Source organism: Hyposmocoma kahamanoa, unplaced genomic scaffold, assembly GCF_003589595.1.
Source record: "Hyposmocoma kahamanoa isolate Upper Pololo Valley unplaced genomic scaffold, ASM358959v1 92, whole genome shotgun sequence".
Classification (NCBI taxonomy): domain Eukaryota; kingdom Metazoa; phylum Arthropoda; class Insecta; order Lepidoptera; family Cosmopterigidae; genus Hyposmocoma; species Hyposmocoma kahamanoa.
The window spans coordinates 7,656,237-7,677,796 of NW_020654748.1; the positions used below are offsets into that span (position 1 = coordinate 7,656,237).

General features: G+C 35.6%; 2 protein-coding genes across 2 annotated transcripts in view; one reads left to right on the plus strand and one right to left on the minus strand.

Moving 5' to 3' along the window:
- The window catches only part of LOC113236668 (calcium uptake protein 1 homolog, mitochondrial-like), a 40,288-nt gene that overhangs the window by 11,672 nt on the left and 7,056 nt on the right, over nt 1-21,560 (minus strand). Inside the window, exons 3-8 of the mRNA XM_026472829.1 lie at nt 19,922-20,081; nt 16,634-16,671; nt 16,046-16,057; nt 15,258-15,372; nt 3,579-3,739; nt 282-417 (exon numbers count right to left, since the gene is read on the minus strand). Of these exons, the coding sequence (XP_026328614.1) occupies nt 282-417; nt 3,579-3,739; nt 15,258-15,372; nt 16,046-16,057; nt 16,634-16,671; nt 19,922-20,081 (622 nt within the window). The remainder of the gene's footprint in view (nt 1-281; nt 418-3,578; nt 3,740-15,257; nt 15,373-16,045; nt 16,058-16,633; nt 16,672-19,921; nt 20,082-21,560) is intronic.
- On the plus strand, nt 13,302-15,233 carry LOC113236921 (carbohydrate sulfotransferase 11-like). Its single transcript, XM_026473146.1, has 3 exons — nt 13,302-13,687; nt 14,166-14,421; nt 14,503-15,233. Exons 1-3 carry the CDS (start codon nt 13,487-13,489, stop codon nt 15,183-15,185), a joined length of 1,140 nt encoding a protein of 379 aa, XP_026328931.1. The 5' UTR covers nt 13,302-13,486; the 3' UTR covers nt 15,186-15,233.

Here is a 21,560-nt window from a genome sequence, read left to right on the forward strand (position 1 = left end):
GCTGACTAGAGATGTCGCTTTAATAATTGCAATTTTAAGTTTTTTGGTGATTGTCTGGTGAATGTGAAATTACTGCACTAATTTGTAATAATAATTATTAACACAAAGATCGAACACTAAGAAAAAATTCCTTCGATCCGGCAGAATTCGAACCAACATCTTCCAGCAAACCGTGGCAGACGCTATGCCGCTATTTTGAACCAGTTTACGTTAAATAATAAAGAGCGTATAATTAATAACTGATACAAACAAAAAAATAGATCAATTATTTAATTAATTACCTGGCTGCTTTCTCTGGAACTCGAGGGACAAAATTTCCTTCTGAAGCTGTTGTTGGAAGTCTAAGAATTTCTCAATTGTCAATTTCTGGTTGAGTTTTTGTCCGAAAAAGTATGTTGTCAGAGCTGAGTTAATGCCCTGAAAACGACGAATGATAAAACCATGAATTATTTGAACTCCTTGCCATGAATTATTTTCTAAGTGTCACTTACTTTAACAGTGAAGAAAACAATGTAAAACATATTATAGAGTTCCTGTTTGGAGTTCGTCACGTCATGACTCTTTGTTTGCTATTAGTCGTGTAAGTTTTCAAGTTATATGAATTCTGAAAATTCTATTTTAGTCTGCAATCTGCTTGTGAAATTAGATAGATAATGGTCTCATCACCAACATCAAGGAGAGGTCCTTAGACGAGGTCTATGTCTAGCTGAAGTGCCATTAGCCACCAATGTAAAGAGGAGATTAAACAACCAATAGTATTTCGTTATCTGACATATTTCCGCTTAGTAAAAATACCAATTTCCTATTGAGCATTCAACATCAGATATCAACAAAGATATGACAAGAATGTATTTTGAATCACTGTGATCTACCTCTCTCTCTGGCATGCAAAATATTCACAATTTTTATACATACATGTAAATATATATTAAAATTTATTTAATTATTTATAATATAAAACATAGTAAGTACACAACGTTTCTAGTCAAATTTTAAACCACTAAAGTTCATGATAATGCGAACTGTATCCACACACTATAGAAATAGTACAATAATAATCTATAGAAAACCATGTATGTAATCAACCCATTTGGTCCACAATATACTCACGCAGTTCAATAAAAACCACGCAAAAAACTCTATTAAGAACAAAGTTACTGCTTTAAAAAATGCCGATCCGTTCCTGGCGTTGGATTTCCCGTTCCACGCTATCGTCGAAGATACACGTTTATTTAGTACACCCTACCACTCAAATAATTATGGACAAAACGCAGTTCTTGCAACGTTATGTCATGTGGCATGTGCCAGTGGCGAAGCGTGCATATAACTCGATACCCACCGGCTAGCCTAAAATATTCCGCGTACCTATTTACCAGTGGCAGCGCGCGTACCCCACCACTTAAAAAACATTTATTCAAAATATTCATTATTAAACTCACAATAACTTGTCCCGACATATAAACTTGTCCCGGTGTATCTCGACCAATCAGCACGAGGTAAACCGGTGGACCTGCGAGTTCTATTTCACTCATGAAATCTACGCGCTCCCATCAAAATATACGCACACATTCGCAAAAATCAGCTTTATAACATCTAAAGAAATGCCGCAATCGTTCGATGGTCGAATAGCGTTCACTTTTAAATTTAAGTCATCTTAAAATGTAAATTACTATAAAAGCTATGGTTATTTTATGTGTAGACTAAGCATACCTGTGAATTGAAGTGACCTAGTATCTTGCGTGCTTATTGACCTATCAATAAATGAACATCGGGTTCGCGTTAAAAAGTGTCCGCACCTATAGGGCGTTAAAATCGCATACAGAGCGTCAATCGCGCAACAGTCTTCGTTTGTTCGACTGACAGCGCGGTTGTCACTCATGCAGTGCCATATAATAATAACTTGTGAAAATTACTGCAGTAAACTGTAAAAACAGGATTTTGTATCATATTTTCACTAAACAAATATATTGTGTTATCATAGTTCTCATATGAAAGTGTTATTTTCTAGCTTTATAGTATTTAATTTATATATAAATGAATCGTAAATATAAATTACAAAAGCTCACAAAATAATTAAATAGCTAACTGTCCTTTTTCTTCACATTGCATGCGCAAAAGATGGAAGATGGAATTGTTCGAACCTCAAGCGATTGAAATATTTAGAACAAAGAAACCATAGAGTCGCTTTGATTTTAATCTTATTTTTAAAATGATTTTTTATTAAACGTTTAGCAATAACTAACAAATTATTGTTGTACTCGTTTTACGGCTTGGGATTACCTATCAGAAGTCAGAAAATACATATGGCCGAAATAACGTTATCTCAAATTTTCACAATGTCAAATGCATTTTTTAGGAAGATTACAAAACAAAAGCTAATTTTGTCTTTGTGAAAAGCATAAAAATTACTGGAAAGCGTAACGGTTTTATTATAAATCGGTTTTCGGAATTACAGATATTTGAGTTTACGTTTCGTTGGAATATCGGTACATTTCTTATAGTACACGCTTATTTTCACATTTGTAGTAATATTTGTATGCATGGATCTGCCCAAATCTTTATTATTTTTTTAAGGGAATTTGTACAAAATTCGACATAATAATATATATGAAAATTAATTAATATTTACGATAAAGGCTACTCCATTACTCTTGTGTTCAAGTAATTTTTAGTCGAAGCTAAATATGGTGCATTTTGTTAAATTTTCAGTAGAAGCTGAATATGGTGTTTTTGGGCCCTTAAATTGTTGCAAGCAAAATTAGGCAGTACTGCAATGACGTTACAATTTAACTGTTTTATTTTTTTATATTTCGTTACATGTCACTACGTTTGTATAGGTTAACTTCAGACATTTTTTTCTTGTGTGGTTTTTTCGTGGTCTTTGTATTAGACCCGATGTCCATTTGTGACGTGTGTGTTGATAGGTCAATGTGTGTGCTAATAGTGTTGCGTTTAAATGTTGCCAAGGCGCATTTTTTACGGAAAAAACCAAGGAAAATTACCAAGGAAAATTTTCACGCCTCGCCACTGGTACATACAATAATGTTTTTAATGACATAGATATGTTCGCTGAGTTTACACGAACTTAGGATTTGATCAACAAAAAAAAGACACTAGGAAATGTATCATGTATTGTATAATGTATGAAGTCAGTGACGTTGTGTGTATTATTTTATATAAATACTGTAATGTTTTTTTTAAATTGCTTTAAGTATTTCGTATTTAAATATATTGAACTGAAGTACATTATCGCCTACCTGAAGGTAGACGAATAGTATTTAATGTCACAACAATTCGCCTACCTGAAGGTAGACGAATAGTATTTAATATCATAAGTAACTTAATTTTATTACGTATGGAATATTATGTTGGGTTTACTTCTTATTATTATTTTCTTTTTTCTTTTTTGTTCTTTCTCTGTCTAAAAACTGCTATTGTTTTTAATGAACGTTTCTTATATATATTCTGTTAATTTCAAAGTATATTCTAGAAAATTTGTTACTGGCCTTAGTATGGACTTATAGTACATATATTTTAATTGCAATAGACTGTTGATTTACTTTAATAAATCTAATTACCTTAAAAGTGTTGCCAGTATTCGCATGGTCCCGGTGCCTGGAGCCAATGCTGCTCTGCTGCCGGATCAAGGCGGCTACCTTCTCGAACTCCTCGCAATCCACATCGCCATCACCGTTCAAGTCAAACATGCGGAACGCGATTTCGAAGTGGCGTCGAGACGCTGCAATTTTAAAATAATATATGTCAGTGTAGTACGACACTTTTTTTATTTTCTTTTTAAATGTCGACATGTCGATAACTAGCAAAATGATCAATATCGTTTTTTTTATAATACCAAGAGTCGTGCGCATGGTGGCAAGCGACACGCCTATCCCGTTGCAAACAATTGCAGTGCCACTTAGAGCTTTGAATCGTAAAGATTTTAGGGGCATTGCCTCTGCGCCCGTCACCCTGTGACGTAAGTTGACAAGTCCCATGTGCCTGTGATTTAACCAGCACCGTTACCCTTCCAAACCAGAATGCTGTAATGTTCACATTACTGTTTGGCGGCAGAAATAGGAAATAAAATATTCTTTCACAAGGAGCTCTACTGCTGAAATGTATCCACTTTTGCTGAAAGCCGAAAATGTTTAAAACGCTTTACAATTCCATTATTTATGTTAATACAGATTTTGGTCGTTGATCGTTTCATTTTAACTATAGGCTGGAATATACTGTTTTATTTGCTTTTTATATGATAAATAGTGTATAAAGTCTCTCAAAGAGATGCATACGGGCTATTTGTGGTCTGAAGAAAAAAGACAGTTGTCAACCACATTTTAGAAAGCCGAAAATTCTTACTCTCACATCCATCCTTGTATATGTATATTTGAATTATCACTTTTCGTACAGCGCCATCCTGAATTATTTCAACATGTCAGAAGTGCACGCCGTTCTGATCGACTACAAATCAGACCGTGCAAAACTGCTCTACTTAGAGAAAGCGTGGTTGTAATGGCTTCGAAGGTCTATAACAAACTTCCGATTAAAATAAGGATTTGCAATAATGCTACAGAGTTTAAAACAATGTTATTTAATTACCTCAATGAAATGGCATTCTACAATATTAGAGACTTCATTTAAAATTGACATTGTATATGTTCTTTTTAATTTTTGACATTATGTTTATTTTAGTATTGTGACTGATATTATTTTATTGGACGGGATGAATACAATATACAAATTATTGCATTAGTGTGTTTATACAAAAAAATTAAACTTTGTATGCTGAAATGCGGATCATAGTGATCATAGTTCACATATATGAACTTTTTGTAACACCTTTTGTAACCTGTGTATCATAAAGAAATGAATGAATTGAATTGAATTTAATATAAATAGACCATTAATCATGAGGCATAACGACCGAACTCGCTACGGCCAACGATACGGCATAACGTTTTGGCAGTAATCGGCCGTTTCGATTTACATCTATCAGGTTAATTTCTCGTTTAGATTTAAATCTATCTATTTAAAAAAATAATACTTTGCATAAGTTCATTATTCTTGTCTATTGCGTAGGTGGCACGAGAGCTAGATCAAACGCGCAATTTTAACAGTCCAGCACACGCCATCGAAATAAATAAATAGGCTTAAATAAGAACGTCGCGCTAGAGATATCATTTACCAATAGTACCGCCACGTGTAAATTTACCTTCCAAGTAGAAGGATGACAGGTCGAGCTGCGGTATGGACATTAATCACGTATCTTTTTCAAATATATGCAGTTAAGTAGTAACTAACTTATTTTGTGTGTGCACGGATGTGTGTTACGGAGCGCTGGCTGGATCACTGCATTGTCACTCAAGCTACTTACAGTACTATTACTGATGTAAGTGTAGTGTCCGACGTATTTTGGTCTGATCACTTTCCCATCACTCTTACGTGTAACCTAAATATTATTAAATCTACGTTGCCTATAAATAGCGAGAGTCTCAATAAAACAATGTGGGGGGAGAGGGATGAAGATCAGATCGAGGAGTATTGTCGATTATGTAGTGATAAGCTGGGGCAGATTGTGTGCCCACAGAATTTTGTCTTGTGTACCGATTCACACTATAACAACATAGAGCATCATAGGACGCTTGATACCATGTATGATATACCATGGATGAGTCACCTATAGGGGCATCGTGTGGGATGATCGACGATGGGATTTGTAGTGACACTGACCTCAAAGCAAGCAAGTCAAAGCAAGTTTTTAATGGTATGAAAAAAATGACATGAGGAAAGTCTCCGTGTCACGACGGCCTCAGCGTTGAGCATCTGCAGCATGCCGGACCTCACTTGCCAAGAGTTCTAGCTATGTTTTTCTCTCTATGCATGTGCCACTCATACCTTCCTGATGATCTCATGCGTACAATTGTAGTGCCCATAATTAAAAACAAAACGGGTGATGTAACTGACAGGGCCAATTATCGACCCATCTCACTGGCCACGATTATGGCACAGGTGCTTGACAGTCTGCAGGACGATCGTCTCGAAAGTTATTTGCACTTGCACGACGCACAGTTCGGGTTTCGTCCCAAACTTTCAACTGAGAGTGTGGTTCTGGCTCTAAAACATACGATTCGGTACTACACTGAAAGACGAACGCCAGTGAACGCTTATTTTCTCGACCTCTCCCGTGCTTTCGACCTGGTGTCGTATGATGTGTTGTGGGACAAGCTTCGAGATAGAGAAGTGCCAGCGGAGTTGTTGCATATATTTCAATACTGATATCATAATCAAGTGAGCTACGTGAGGTGGGCTAATAAGCTCTCAGAGTCATTCAAATTAGAGTGTGGAGTGAGGCAGGGGGGTCTGACCTCGCCAAAGCTTTTTAACTTATAGGTTAACGACTTGATCGTTGAGCTCAGCAGCATGAGGGACGGCTATCGCGTGGATGACGTCAGCGTCAATAACATCAGTTACGCGGACGACATCAGTGAGTCCAACGGTTAGAGCGCTTAGGTGTCTAGAACAGGTTTTTGAACGTTATGCACTGTCACATGGTATCCTGTATAACGTTAAAAAAAGCGAGTTTCTGGTGTTTAGAGCCGTCGGTGGTAAGTGTCCATCTCATGTACCCAAAATTACACTCAACGGTGCAGAACTTTAGCGAGTTAACCAATTTAAATATCTCGGGCATTTTGTAACTGATGACATTAAGGACGAGGTAGACATTGAGAGGGAACTCAGGGCGCTGACGGTCCGCTGTAATATGTTGGCCCGCAGATTTGCGCGCTGTAGTGTCCCTGTAAAACAAACTAACATTGTTTAGAGCCTACTGTCAGGTGTTCTACACGTGCGCCCTGCGGGTCAACGGACTCTCGGCGCGCTGCGGATATAGTACAACAATGCCTTTAGGATGTTGCTGGGGCCGCCCTGATTCTACAGCGCGTCAGGCACGTTTGCGCAGGCTAATTGTCAGCGACATACAATTTCTTTTTTGTTAAATACTTCTTTATTCCTTTGCAATTTATTTATTTTTGTTTCTTTTGTTTATTCACAATTGTTTTTCATTTTGGCATTTTCAGTACATTTTATATTTACAATACATTTTTTTATTTATAATTCAATATAAATCCTGCAGTCATTAAATAACGCGGATTCTTACATATTTATGGTGCCGAAACCCTTTTTTCTAAAATGGAAGGATATGAAACCTGCTCCAGCGACTCAAGCACGGTAAAGCACGCAGGCAAAGATCTTACAACCTTGACGTCCTTGCGAATAACGCGAGGACAACATAAGAGGACGTTAACAAATTTGGAGAAATTTTTGGAATCTGCTGAGGTAGACGACGCCATGCTCGAAGTTCAGAGAAAGGTATTGGAAAAACATTTCTAAACTTCCAAAATACGCAACATGATATTTTATGCATTGACGAGGGCGACGATGATAGCGATGAGTTTGAGCTGCATTATTGCAATTTGCTCGCTAAAATTGAAAAACTGCTGAAGAGCTGTAAAGGTTTCAAAACTGGGAACCACAGCGCCTCTCCCTCTGCAACATCAAGCTATTTGAAACTTCCACGCATAGAAATAACTACTTTCGATGGTAAATTAGAAAACTACCGCTCATTTCAAGACTTGTTTGATTCGCTAATTCATCAAAATCCAAATTTGTCAAATATACAAAAGTTATATTATTTAAAACAATATTTGAAGGGAGAGCTTTTGGAAATTATCAATAATTTACCACTCACAAATGATTCGTACATTTCTGCGCTTGAATTACTCAAGAAAAGATACGATAACCCTTCTATTCTAATTGCAAAGCATATTAATACCATATTGGATCTTCCCACTATACATCATGGTTCCCCAGATCAATTAAGATCCATGACAGTAAAGATTAGACAACAAATAATGGCTCTACAAAATTTAAAACAACCAGTTGATCAATGGAGTTCGATTTTATTTTGTATTGCATGCAGGAAGATTGATACACTTACATTACGACTTTACCACTCAGAAAGCTCAAGCGACAAGCTTCCCAACATTACCGATTTGCTCGATTTCATTGATAAACGAGCTAGTTCATTAGAAGCAAGCCCTTCAACATCGAAACCTAAGATAGTGAACGTATCAAACGAAGTAAAAAAGGTGTATAACTGCATTACATGTTCCAAGGACCACAAGCTTTACAAATGTCCTAATTTCATATTGATGTCGCCGGCAAAAAGACTTCAGTTGATAACTAACAAAAAACTTTGCAAGATATGTCTGAATTCTCATGAAAAACCATGTCGATACAAGTTCAAATGCACAGTTTGCAATCAAGACCACAATGCGCTGATTCATGTCAATGAGGAGAGTAACTCTAATCAAGTTTTACATTCTATCAAATCAAGTGAACATAATGTACTCTTGCCTACTGCCAAAGTTCTGGTCACAGATGTTTACAGCAACATGTACATTGTGCGCGCTTTACTTGATTCGGGAAGTCAAACTTCCTTTTGTACAAAGCGCTTAGCTTACAAGCTAGGTGTTTCCACATTTGATTTTTCTAAAAACATTGTTACATTAGGAGACAATGTAAAAAAGGTTGACAAAGGAGTTAATTTACAATTACATTCACTTACAGAAAACTTCAATGTCAATATTACATGTTCCATTGTGGACAAAATTACAATTAACTTGCCACAAAACAATTTTGACATTTCAAATTTTACAATTGCAAGCTTTGTCAAACTTGCTGATAAAGGTTACAATGTTCCAGGGGAGATTTCACTTCTTTTGGCTGCCGATATCTTCTTCAGAGTTTTGAAGGATGGAAAGGTAGAAGGCGCTCCCAACGAACCAATTTTAATTAATACTCATCTTGGATATATCGTTTCCGGTAATGTGCTACCTTCAATTAACTTTTTCACTTCAATGCATTCAGAGGAAAGTATTTCTGATCAAGATTTTTATGTTAGGAAGTTATGGGAGACTGAAAGCGTGCCAGAAGTTTTTGTTGAATGTTTACCGGAACATGATTATAGCGAAATGATTTTTAAAGAATCAGTAAAATTACACAATAAAAGATTTGAAGTTCGCATGCCACGAAAATGTGACTTAAATGATTACGATTTATCGGATTCATTTTTAATTTCCTTACAACGTTTGTACAATTTGGAAAAACGTTTCGATAAAGATCCTGAGTACCACTCATTATATGTAGATTTCATCAATGAATATTTGACATTAGGACACGCTAAAATAATTGATATGGATAATTGTTTACCGGAAAACAGACCAATTTATTTTCTTCCACATCATGGCGTGCTTCGTCCCGAAAGATTAACGACAAAGCTACGAGTTGTATTTGATGGGAGCGCAAGGTCCGGTAAATGTCCATCTCTAAACAATATTCTTTGCAATGGACCAGTCGTTCAGAAATCACTATTTGATATTTTGTTGCGTTTTAGAACTTATAAATATGTTCTCATGTGCGATATCAGACACATGTACAGGCACATTTTTATTCACCCTGATGATCGCGTTTTACAAAATATTATCTGGCGAGAAAATAAAAATAAACCTGTACAATGTTTACAGTTACAAACAATTACATACGGCCTGACAAGTTCCGCCTTTTTAGCTACTCGATGTTTAATTGAGTTGGCAAATATATATAAAGACAATTATAAATTAGCGAGCGAGGCTATTATAACAAGTTCTTATATCGATGATCTTTTATGCGGTAGCAATAGTTATCAAGGCGTGATTGACTTAAAACAAGAGCTCTTTCTTTTGCTAGAGTTGGGTGGTTTTGAACCACACAAATGGTGCTCTAATGATATGTCTGTATTACAAGATATTCCGACGGAAAAATACGCTTTTCAACAGAAAGATCTTGATCAGGATTTGATAGTAAAAGCATTAGGCCTTTCCTTCAACATTGAAAAAGATGCATTTGAGTTAAGCGGCAAGGTTATAGCTGCACCTGAAGTAGAGACTAAGCGTACTGTATTAAGTTCCATAAGTAAATTTTTTGATTCAATGGGTTACGCTGGCCCTATAGTCGTCAAGGCTAAAATAATTTTGCAACAAATGTGGAAATACAATCTAGATTGGGACGCACCTCTTCCTTCCAAACTTCAAAAAATCTGGAAGGAGTTTCATTCTTCAATATACAATATGGATGAAATTTTTATATCTCGAGACTTACATCTACATGAAGCACAAAAACTGGAATTGCTCGGATTTTCTGATGCATCATCTGACGCATATGGTTGTTGCATATATTTGAAGGTGCAAACCGTTGATAAAAAATATCACATAAATCTCTTATGCGCCAAATCTCGTATTGTTGGCTTAGATTCCAAATTAACTATTCCAAAACTAGAACTCAATGGAGCCTTACTTTTATCTAAACTAGTTTCAAAGGTCTTAACCATAATAAGTAATGTAAAAGGAATATTTCTATTTTGTGACTCAAAAATAGCTTTGGGGTGGATAAACACTGTTGAGGAGAAATTGCCATCATATATGGCTAATCGTGTCAAAGAAATTAATAAATTAACTAATGGTATGACATGGAAGTTCACTCCAGGTTTGGCAAATCCAGCAGATATTCTGTCTCGCGGTGGAGATCCCAAGGATATTTTACGTAACTGCTTGTGGTGGCATGGTCCTGATTATTTGAAGAATAATTCCTACTATTTCCAATTATCAGATGTAGAGTTCCCTATTTCATTGTTTGATGAGCAAGTAACTCAAACCTCGAATCTTTCTACTGACAATTGCATTTGGCATTTTCTAAAGTCGTTGTATTGCCAATATAGTTTTGTATCATACTGTGACTACTACCTACTTGTTAAGATTACTATAGTTCTAATATATGTAGTTATATATTTTGTTTAAATGTATCTTAAACATTTTAATACTTAATTGTGACTGAAGTGTCAATAGGTGGTTTATTTTAATTTCATGCGCGGGCGCAATTATGTCAACGACATACAATTTCTTTTTTGTTAAATACTTCTTTATTCCTTTGCAATTTATTTATTTTTGTTTCTTTTGTTTATTCACAATTGTTTTTCATTTTGGCATTTTCAGTACATTTTATATTTACAATACATTTTTTTATTTATAATTCAATATAAATCCTGCAGTCATTAAATAACGCGGATTCTTACACTAATATAGATGATTTTAATGCCATCATGCGAAAAAAACGGCCTCGCTGCTCTGCAGACTACGGGGTAGTTCCAATCCCACCCTAAGGGTAATAGCGGAGCGACATGATTCCCATTTGACATGATCATAGCACATTGTGTAGACAGATGCATCTCGCACACAAAAATAGTGACTAAGTAAGTAGTAAAAAATCATCGAAATCGGTTCACAAATGACGTAACATACAAACACAAAAAAAAACTGTTGAATTGTGAACCTCCTCTTTTTTTTTAAGTCGTTTAATAATATAGTAATATAAATGTACCAATTGTTGACACTGTCCCAATGTTTCTGCATGTTTTTTGAAAAAATAAGAAAATAGATATTATAACTACAAAACCGTATTAAATGTGCTAGTAATGGCTTATGTGAATTCCGTTTAGAAGTTTTCATCGATTCACTCAATACTTTTTCAACGTAGCGATTGTTTTTGCGAACAAATGTTCCGAGTTAAAAGTGCATTAGTGTTCTTACAAAAATCGTTAAGACTTTGAGTAGTTTGAGTGCATTTATCAGGCGGAATTTTGTTAATTATTGGTAAGTGTTTATTAAAACTGTTAGATAACTGTACAAACAATTTGTTTTGTGTGTATTTATTCATGTTTATTATTTTTATTTTATTTTAGAGGCATGTCAAACACTCGTGCAAAATTTCAAAGTTTCGTAGTAGTTGACACCCATGTCAAGCACTCGTACAAATGAATATTTTTAAGGCTTAATTTCGACCATTTGGTAAGGACGGAGAACGTAGGTTTGGATTACTCTGTTAGTGGTAAGTTTCTATGGGTAGTTTGAGTAGTGTTTGACAAATACACACAAAACAAATTGTTTGTACATATATTTAATAGTTTTAATAAACACTTTACCAATAATTAACGAAATTCCGACTAATAAATTCATTAAAACTACTCAAAGTCTTAATGATTTTTGTAAGAACACTATGCACATTCAACTCGGATCACCTGTTCGCAAAAACAGTCGTTACATTGAAAAAATATTGAGTTAATCGATGAAAGCTTCTAAACGGAATTCACATATGCTATTATTAGTACATTTAACACGGTGTTGTAGTTACATCATTATCTGTTTTCTTATTTTTACAAAAAATACGCAAAAGTGTCATACATTGGGTCAGTGTCAAAGATCATCATCATCATCAAGAGAAGCATCTCTCTTGATTTAGTTATTTCTTCTTTTATTAATTTATTGTTATAAAGTAATCGTTTCAGTCAAATAACTATGAAATCTTAACATAACGTCCTGTCAAATGCTGGTACTCTGATCTTATTTTGCCATAGTCAACTATTGGGTCATCAGAGATTTTATCTGTCATACACTGGTGTAATTTTAGAGGTTGCGGAAAACTCGAATATTTTAATAATGCTATGATTATTTAACATTTTATAGTTTCTAGAAGACACATGACAAACCGTTTAATATGTTTACATTCCGAGGCCGTCAGTATGACTGATAATTAAGTCCTTTTTTGTCAAAACACGTGATTTTTCGTCTAAAAGCGTCAACCACTACGACTACTACTAGACGTACCAAATCGGACACGTCAAATATAAAACACCAAAACGATATTCTCGGGTTTTTTAAACTTTTTTACAGATAACTTTCATGGCCATTTCTCAAAAGTTGACTTTTCCGTTTGGTACATAAATCTTCTAGCGCTCATTAAGTTCCGTATGACTATTCTTTAAATGATTTAAGGGTCGAAAACTACAAAATGAACATGACGTTATGTGTATAATAAAAATACAGTATACAAAAACATACGTAAGACGTGACGCACGAACAAAAAGATTGGCTTTTATCGTGCATTCTACTAGAATTCAGTTGTAAATATTTTTCTTTTCACAAATAAAATTAGTTTTATAAATGGCGCCAAAAAAAGCTTAAGAAAAGAAAATCATATCATACGTAAGCAAACACAACTTCAATGTCACGAGATAAACTTTCAACAGCCGCTCCGCGACGGCAAAATCATTACATTCGCTCATGCCCCGTGCGCTCTCATCTCGTCGGAGGCTGCGTGGACATCTCTACATATACCTATCGTATCGATACACGCAGTACTTATCAATCCGCCTTTTCGCGACCTGAACATCGTGACGATCAGAACTAAACAAATCAGTGCTACGTGATCTAATTATTTACTGTATTTTCAATATTCATTAAATTATGATAGCATAGTCGACCTAAACTAAATATATACGTAATTTTTTTCGGTAAAAACTAGTAACGAGGTTCTTTGTACCACATGACGCGAAGAAATGTTACTCTGGAAAAGATTCAAGTGGAAATTGAAAAAGAACTTCTTTTACTATCTGAGATGTGGCGCAAAGATAATAACGTTCTTGTTTTGGGCCTCTTTGTACTTAGTAGTGATGAAAATGACAGTGTTCAAAAGAAGCGACAACTCGCCGGTGATCAAAGACTGGGATTTGGCACCTGACAACTATTCTAAGTGGCTGGTAAATAAACACAAATCATAATTGTACTCCTGTACCCAACTTTGCAAACGATTTATATCAATAAAAAATGTTTTTTTTTACTTAATTTCGCTTATTCCCGAGAAGTTTCATCGAAGAGAAATGTTATAACATTTTAACTATGCAACTACGATATTTTTATTTTTATATAACATCAAGTGACAGGACGAACAAGTCGTGCGCCTGATGGTAGCGCACGCCTATCCATAACAATTGCAGTGCCACTCAGAGCTTTAAATCGCAAAGATATGAGGGGCACTGCCACTGCGTCCGACACCCTGAGGCATAAGTCGACAAGTCCCATGTGTCTGTAATTTCACCAGCACCCTTACTCTTAAAAACCGGAACACAGTAATGCTAACATTGCTGCTTGGCGGCAGAAATAGGTGGCAGTACTTCCCCGGACGAACTCTTTCACAAGGAGCTCTACTGCCACTAAATTACTCAATTATTTCCTTAGTTGCAGGGTCCAATTTTAGGCGAGGACGAGTCAGAAACCGATAGTAAGAACTCAGAATGGCAAGAACCCGACAATGAAACATTAGCAGAACTAGATGCACGAGTTAAAAGAGTACAAAACGTGTGTCGTTTGCGACATTTGAGCACTGAATACATAAACAGTAAGGAATTCTTCGTGGATCATCAACACAGCATCGTTTGGTGTAACATATTCAAAGCTGCTAGCTCCTCGTGGATGTACAGGTTTAACATTCTGGGTAAGTATATTGAATTGTGTTTAAAGTGTTATAGGTAAAAGATAATAGCTTGTTACACGAGATGCATGTACTTACTTTCAGGAGGCTACACTAAGAAATATCTATCAAGAACTGTACAAACGCCGCTTATGCTGGCTCGCAAGAAGTTTCCGCGACCCAGTGAGGAAGAGCTACGAGATGCCGTCAATACGCCCGGTGTGGTGTCTTTGTTGGTTGTTCGTGAACCGTTCGTTAGATTACTTTCTGCTTATAGAGACAAGTTGGAAAATATCACTCCACCCTACTATCGTAAACTCGCGCGATCTATAGTACAAAAGTACAGAGAAAATGCGACTAAAATCTTTGGACCAATCAAAAGTTTCGGGCCTACATTTTACGAATTCGTGTCGTACCTAATAGATACACACAAAAATGAGTCGATTAAGTTCGACGAGCATTGGGCGCCGTATTACCAGTTTTGTACACCGTGTGCTGTGAATTTTAGCGTTATTAGTAAAGTGGAAACTCTACGAAGAGATACGAGATTTGTGATCCTGCAACTTGGTCTCGGATACGTGTTGGACAGAAAAGTGAAGGACCGTAGAACGCGAATACGTACGGTGATGAACAAATCGCGAGACGGTAAGAACACGACTTCTTTAATAAAACGGTACTACAGTCAGCTTGACGAGCGAATGCTTTACGACTTGTTGCAAATATATGGAATAGATTTTGAAATGTTTGGATATGATGCAAAAGTTTATAACAATTACATTAGGAAATAAGGAGTTTATAACTTGTTCTTTAGTGTTTCGCTAAATTTAAATATTAATGCTAAATTCAAAATGTATACTTACTTGATAAGACAGTAAGTAGAAAGATATAATCGCTGAATGTGATAAGGCCGGACGAGCCAAGCTTGTAGAAGATGGAGTCTTCAGACAGATCCAGATTCAAACGCTGGTTGATGGTCTGTACAAATTAAACAATGAAAAGAAAGCATATTAATATTTACTATAAAAAGCAATACATATTATACTTGTTCCTAGCGACCTATGATAGCGCAAATGTAATGTCGAAGAAATGTTGTACTACTGATGATTCTGTTATGCCTATTATACATTCGTATAATTATCTAATGAAACATAAACTAAAAACAAATTAAGGAAATCATCCTGTCTTATAATAAATTGTATTTAAACAAAATTGCAACGAGACACTATAAAATAATATAAAGGTAAGCCACAAATGTAAAGGTGCCGCAGAATATGTTGAAAGTTGAAAATTTTTGTTCAAATCGCTACCAAATAAAACATAAAGAATCTAAACTATCCATGCTGAAGAGGATAACGAATGTTCACTAGTGTGTTGGTTAAAATAAACTGTGTTTTCGAAAAGAACAGTCAAGCACGAATTAGCGACAAGACAAGCAAAAGGGAAAGGGATACACTACGTGACCTCAAAAAATATACCGTACATGTGTCGTAAAATAAACTACATGTGATTAACATTCGTAAAAGTGACAAAATGGGCCACAGCACAAACGCAAGGGGGGGAACTAATTCCAGTTTGTGCATAATAAAGAAAACGTTACGTATTTGCAAATTGAGAGCAGTAGAGAAACAAGAAGAGGAAAGGACAGTACCTCACCGATGTTCTGAAAAGACAAGAAATAGGCGTGAGTGGCAGGGAAGAAGGTGCTAGTGCAGTGTTCACGGAGTGATATAACTTTAACAGGACTATAAGCAGGTTTTCGGTATCGGATTTATTCTGTACTTTTAGTTTGTCGTTGTTATTCTAGTTCAGACATAGATTTTTTTAAAACGTTAAATAAATCGTGTGTATTGTGTATTACTATAGTATATGTATATTTAAACTAAAAAATGGAGGCATGTTATAAAAATTGTAGTCGATGTTTTCCATAGCAAAGATATTGATATACAAGTACATAACAACTGGTTGTCAAAAACTATATTTTTTCATATATTTCTTAGATATAAATGTTTTTAGGCCTATATTATTGCGGAAAAATTTTAAAATCATTGTCATAAACTTAGCAACTTACATATAACTCAATGCATATTTTCTGTATGTGTATATATTTACCAAAAGTACTAGTACTTTATGAATCTGTATTATTCTAATAAAAATTGTTTATATTTGATATTTAGAAGACAGATGTACCTATATTTACGAATTTGTTGTAATTGTAATTTTATTCTCTAACACTTACCTTGGGGTCATATCGCTTGTACTGGTCTAATCCCAATCCTGCGAAATAAAATGTCAAATTAACAAGAAATGCTTTTCAATTACTGATTCTCAATTATACACGATACCATTTAAATAAAAAATTAAAAAACCTGATACAAAACAGTGTACTTCAATAATCTCAGTACAGAGTACTAAAAAAACCGACCTCAAAAGTCATTCACCCCCTAGTTTGCCACCCTTAGAGGTGGAATATTTTCTTCAAATTTAAATGGGACCAATACTGAGGTACCCCATTTCCAACAAAAATCATTAAAATAGGTTCACAAAATTATTGCGCGACATACATACAAAAAACATACAGTCGAATTGAGAACCTCCTCCTTTTTTTGAGGTCGGTTAAAAAGTGAAAGTAAGCTTATAACCCGTCGAGGCCAATTTAATGAGCCCAAGTATAATAAATATTCATTTTATGACTGAAATCCTTACACTAATTGGCAAAACAGATGTTCATCAACCATAGCCAAAAACCATCTCAATTAACAGACACCTAGAAGAATTTCGTCGAATTTTTAACACGACCTGTAGCTCAGTTGGCAGAGCAACGCTACGGTACAGCGTAGATACAAGTTGATGTCCAGTCGGATCAAAACAATGCTTCTGTGTTTGATTTTTGTATTAATAATCACCTCAATTAAATTAGCCTTCAAATTAAATCAAATTTAAAAAAAATCTGTTTTGGGATCAGTCCATCCTTTTAGGAGCTACGACGCCACAGTCAGACACACCCAGATACACAGACTAAGGCTTGCAAACTTATAACTCCCCTCTTTTTGTCGATCGAACTTTTTTTTATATCGACGTGGACGTCATCTTATTATACCATTGACTTACAAATAAATGGACGTCGGGTCCGCGCTAAAAAGTGTCCGAACTTACAGGGCGTTAAAATCGTGTACACAGCGTCAATCACGCTTTAGTCTTCGTTGTTCGACTGACAGCGCCCTTGTCAATGATGCCGTATTGTGTAGTAAATAAAACCTTGTAAAAATTACTCAACTAAAGTGAAAAAACAGGATGGTATATCATATTTTCAGTAAGTACTACATTGTGTTATCATAGTTATCATTTATTTTATGCTTTCATAGTTATCATTTATTTTATTTTATGGTTATTTTATGCACTAGTATATATAGTATTTAATTTATATTTAAATTAATCGTAAATATAAATTACAAAACCAATCAAAATAATCAAATAGCTAACTGGCTCTTTCCGACTCATTGCTTGCGTAAAAGACTGAACGAAACCCATCACGTCAATTTCAATTGTTTGAAATACAAGCGTTTGAAATATTTAGAACAAAGATTTCATAGAGTCGCTTTGATGCTAATATTATTATTAAAATATTTTTTAATACATGTTAGTAATACTTTCAAATATTGTTGTACTCTTTCTACGGCTCGGGGTTACGAATCAGAAGATCGAAAATACATTTGCCCGAAATAACGTTTGCATGAATTTCCATAATCCCGAAAGTATTTTTTTTTGGTTTTTCGGGAGAAATATGTGTATGGCCTACATTTATTTCTCTCGTGAGTTTGGGTGTAATTTGTGGTTGTCTATATGTGTGTCCATGGCACCCGCGACTCAGGGTTTCCCTAATGCGGGGCAATGTTGAGTGTTTGGGTTATTATAATTATTATTATTAATTAGTACCTAAGTGTCTATTTTGGAAAGCGTTTCTTTTGCGCAATCAATATCGCGCATTTTAATTTTGTAATTATCTCACAACGGCAAATACCCTACTACCGTCATAGCCGTACTTTTTCATGCACAAGAAACATTTGCAAGAACTATGAGCAGTACGACTATGCCTGTTGACGGAATCAACCGTCGTCAGTGATAAACCGTTTTATAAATAAATCAATGTAAGCACTACGGCATATAGAAAAGTGGTGACGTTTTTGAGTGCAGTATAATTTCAGTACTATGCACGAACGGGTTAAGAAAATGGTAAGAAAAGAAAGGAAACTGGAGCTGATGCAAGCATGATCAAAGACCATAATATTAAAGCTTTGGTATGTGATTACATCAATGAGTAAACTGTGCATAGAAAGGAGAGAATACAGGAATTTATCCAGGAAACACAGCTTGAACTTGAGAAGATAGTGATAAGTATTAACAGAGAACATCTTACACCGCTAAAATGCATTAAAAATCAAAAGTTGGATGAATGACAAAATATACCAACTTAAGAAACAAAGAAGGTAATTGAAGTAGACTGACAGTGCAAATTAAATAGGATTTTTTTTAAAGTTTAAGCAATTTGTAGCTTTCACGTGCAAACAATGCATAATAATACAAATAGTACAACCTTGATAGCCTAACGGTTTGCACTGTGGGCACTGGATGAGAAGATCCCGGGTTCGATACCAGTAGGATCAATTTAACAAATTAAATTTTCTAAATGGTTCTGGTCTTGGTATTCAATTGTAAGACAACCACCTGGTCTGATACTAGGGAACTCTCTGTATATACTCTCCATGAGTATCAGAGCAACAGAATCCCAGAGCAGAACCAATTTACAAAAGTTCATTTCCCAAATTGGTTCTACTGGGAATCGAACTTGGGACCAAGACGATGGAATTTATTCCGGGGCATAACTCGGAACACCCAGGCCAAAACAACTTTCGAAAAGTTTACATTCAGTTTCATAGTTGATTGAGCTGATTTTTTACGGTTTTTAAAAAAAATCTTGAATAACTCGACAAATCGGGTACGAGAATTCTCGAAACTCAAGAAAAAAAAGTTAGACACCCTAGCTCGTAATAAATGGCATTGTATAAAATTCAACATTTACGTATAAAATTTATTTATAAATAATAAAGGCTACTCCATTATACCTGTGTTCAAGCAGTTTTCACTAGAAGCTACATATGGTGCATTTTGATAAGTTTCCAGTAGAAGCTCAATATGGTGTTTTTTTTGCGCCTTTCAATTGTTGTAAGCAAAATTAAGCTGTACTGCAATGCATTACAATTTAAATTCAACATTTTAGCTTTTTCATATTCCTTTACATATCACTACGTTTAAATAGGTTGACTTGGGACATTTTTTCGTGGTTTTTGTATTAGACCCGTCGTCCATTTATTTGTAAGTCAATGCCTATCTACAACAGTTGTTATGTATTAGAGGCGCGATGCTGAAATTTACACATAAATCAGGGCTATAAACCGTTCTCCATTTAACGTAAATATGTGTGAAAAACTATTGGACTAACATTGCTTAGCCGTTCTTAGTACTTTACCGTCAGGCTGTTTAACTCCCGGAGTCATGGAGCGCAGAAAATCGTCAGGTGTCATAAAGACTTCATGTTGATCGTGATGCTGCGCTTGCAGTGTGGCAAAGTATCGAAATACCTTATCCGGCGTGGAGTACTGTCGCATTCGGTTCTCATACTCGATGATCTATTCGGCAGCGTCCACGTACAAAAGCAGTTTTCAGAAACGTATTAGTTTGATAGATCATCAAGGGAAAGGGAGTGGTCACGGCCTGTAGAAAATTACCCCATGCCCGGCCGCAAGAGAAACTTATCTCAGAATTTTCTTTATACCCGGTTTTTTACGATAGCAAGTGACAGGACGAACAAGTCGTGCGCCTGGTAGTAAGCTACATGCGTGTCCGTAACATTTGCAGTGCCACTCAGATTTAAATCGCAAAGATCTGAGGGGCACTGCTACTGCGCACGTCACCTTAAGACATAAGTTGACAGGTCTCACGGGATTGTAATTTCACCAGCACCTATCGCGACAAACGTGAGCTTCGATGAAATAGATAAGTTTCTGAACAGAATTAATGATGTCAATGTTGGCAGCCATGTCATATAATGGTGAGTTTAAGAAATTGACGGTGACAGGAGACACCGGTATTTTGAGCGCACACGTAAGTATCTGGCGGGAGAGATTTATTCAAGGTGAGAAAAGTGATGAACTCGGAGAAGCGACATTGAACATAAGAATCATGTAAGTCCAATGAATATTATTAGGAGATGTGGGATAAGAGAGGAAAAGTTAGTACGTATTAAAATAGAACTTATAGAAAGAAGCTCCGGCTGTTCCAATGGAGCAATCGGAGGTGAGTGTAGAACTAGAACTCGTATCAGAATAGGACAGAACTGAACCCCACTCTTTCTGAGGGAATGACTGCGGGGTTAAGAAATATTATGGTGGTACGGGCAAGCTGTAAGGGGTGGTTAGGGAGGCTTGTAAGGGGAAGAATCCCCATTAGAATTGAGTATGTGTAAGAATAAAATTACCAATAGAATAGAATCTCTCAACCCTCGTGAGACACTATATGATATTAAAAATTAGTTGTCGTTATATCTGAATATTACCAGGCGTGAAACTCATAGTTATTTATCTCGATAATAGAAATACCCTGATGTAACGACAGCACCCTTACCCTACAAAAGCGGAACGCTACGTATTGCGTTCCGTGATCACATACTTGGCTGCAGAAATAGGTAAGGTGTCACTACTTTCCTGGACGAACTCTTTCACAATGAGCTCTACTGCTACTAAAGGTACATAGGTATACAGGGTTACAGGAAAAGTCGTGCTAGATCCGTTAAGGGCGTGGAGTACTCATCATTTCCGACTTATTTTACTATGAAACACCCTACCCTAAACTTAACCCTTTTCGAGATATTTGAATTTTATTTTTTTTATTCAAAATTGCCGATTTTTAGGCTACTAAATTTAATTTTGTTTATTTTGTGTGTCTTATTATTATAATTATTGCATTTTTACATGTGTGATAAGATGCTTTAGGACCTCAATCATTAAAATTGTGAATAAGTTAATTCAATACGCCGTAGTAGAAAAGAGAAAGTTAAGAAATTAAAAAAAAAAAATTAGAAAGTTTATTTTTCTCTAAGGGATATCTAA

What these genes read in the sequence shown, in the direction of transcription:
- LOC113236921 (XM_026473146.1), top strand. Translation starts at nt 13,487, where the DNA reads ATGTTACTCTGGAAAAGATTCAAGTGGAAATTGAAAAAGAACTTCTTT. An exon ending in ACAACTATTCTAAGTGGCTG is followed by an intron (nt 13,688 to 14,165) that starts GTAAATAAACAC and finishes TTATTTCCTTAG; the next exon opens with TTGCAGGGTCCAATTTTAGG. An exon ending in GTACAGGTTTAACATTCTGG is followed by an intron (nt 14,422 to 14,502) that starts GTAAGTATATTG and finishes ACTTACTTTCAG; the next exon opens with GAGGCTACACTAAGAAATAT.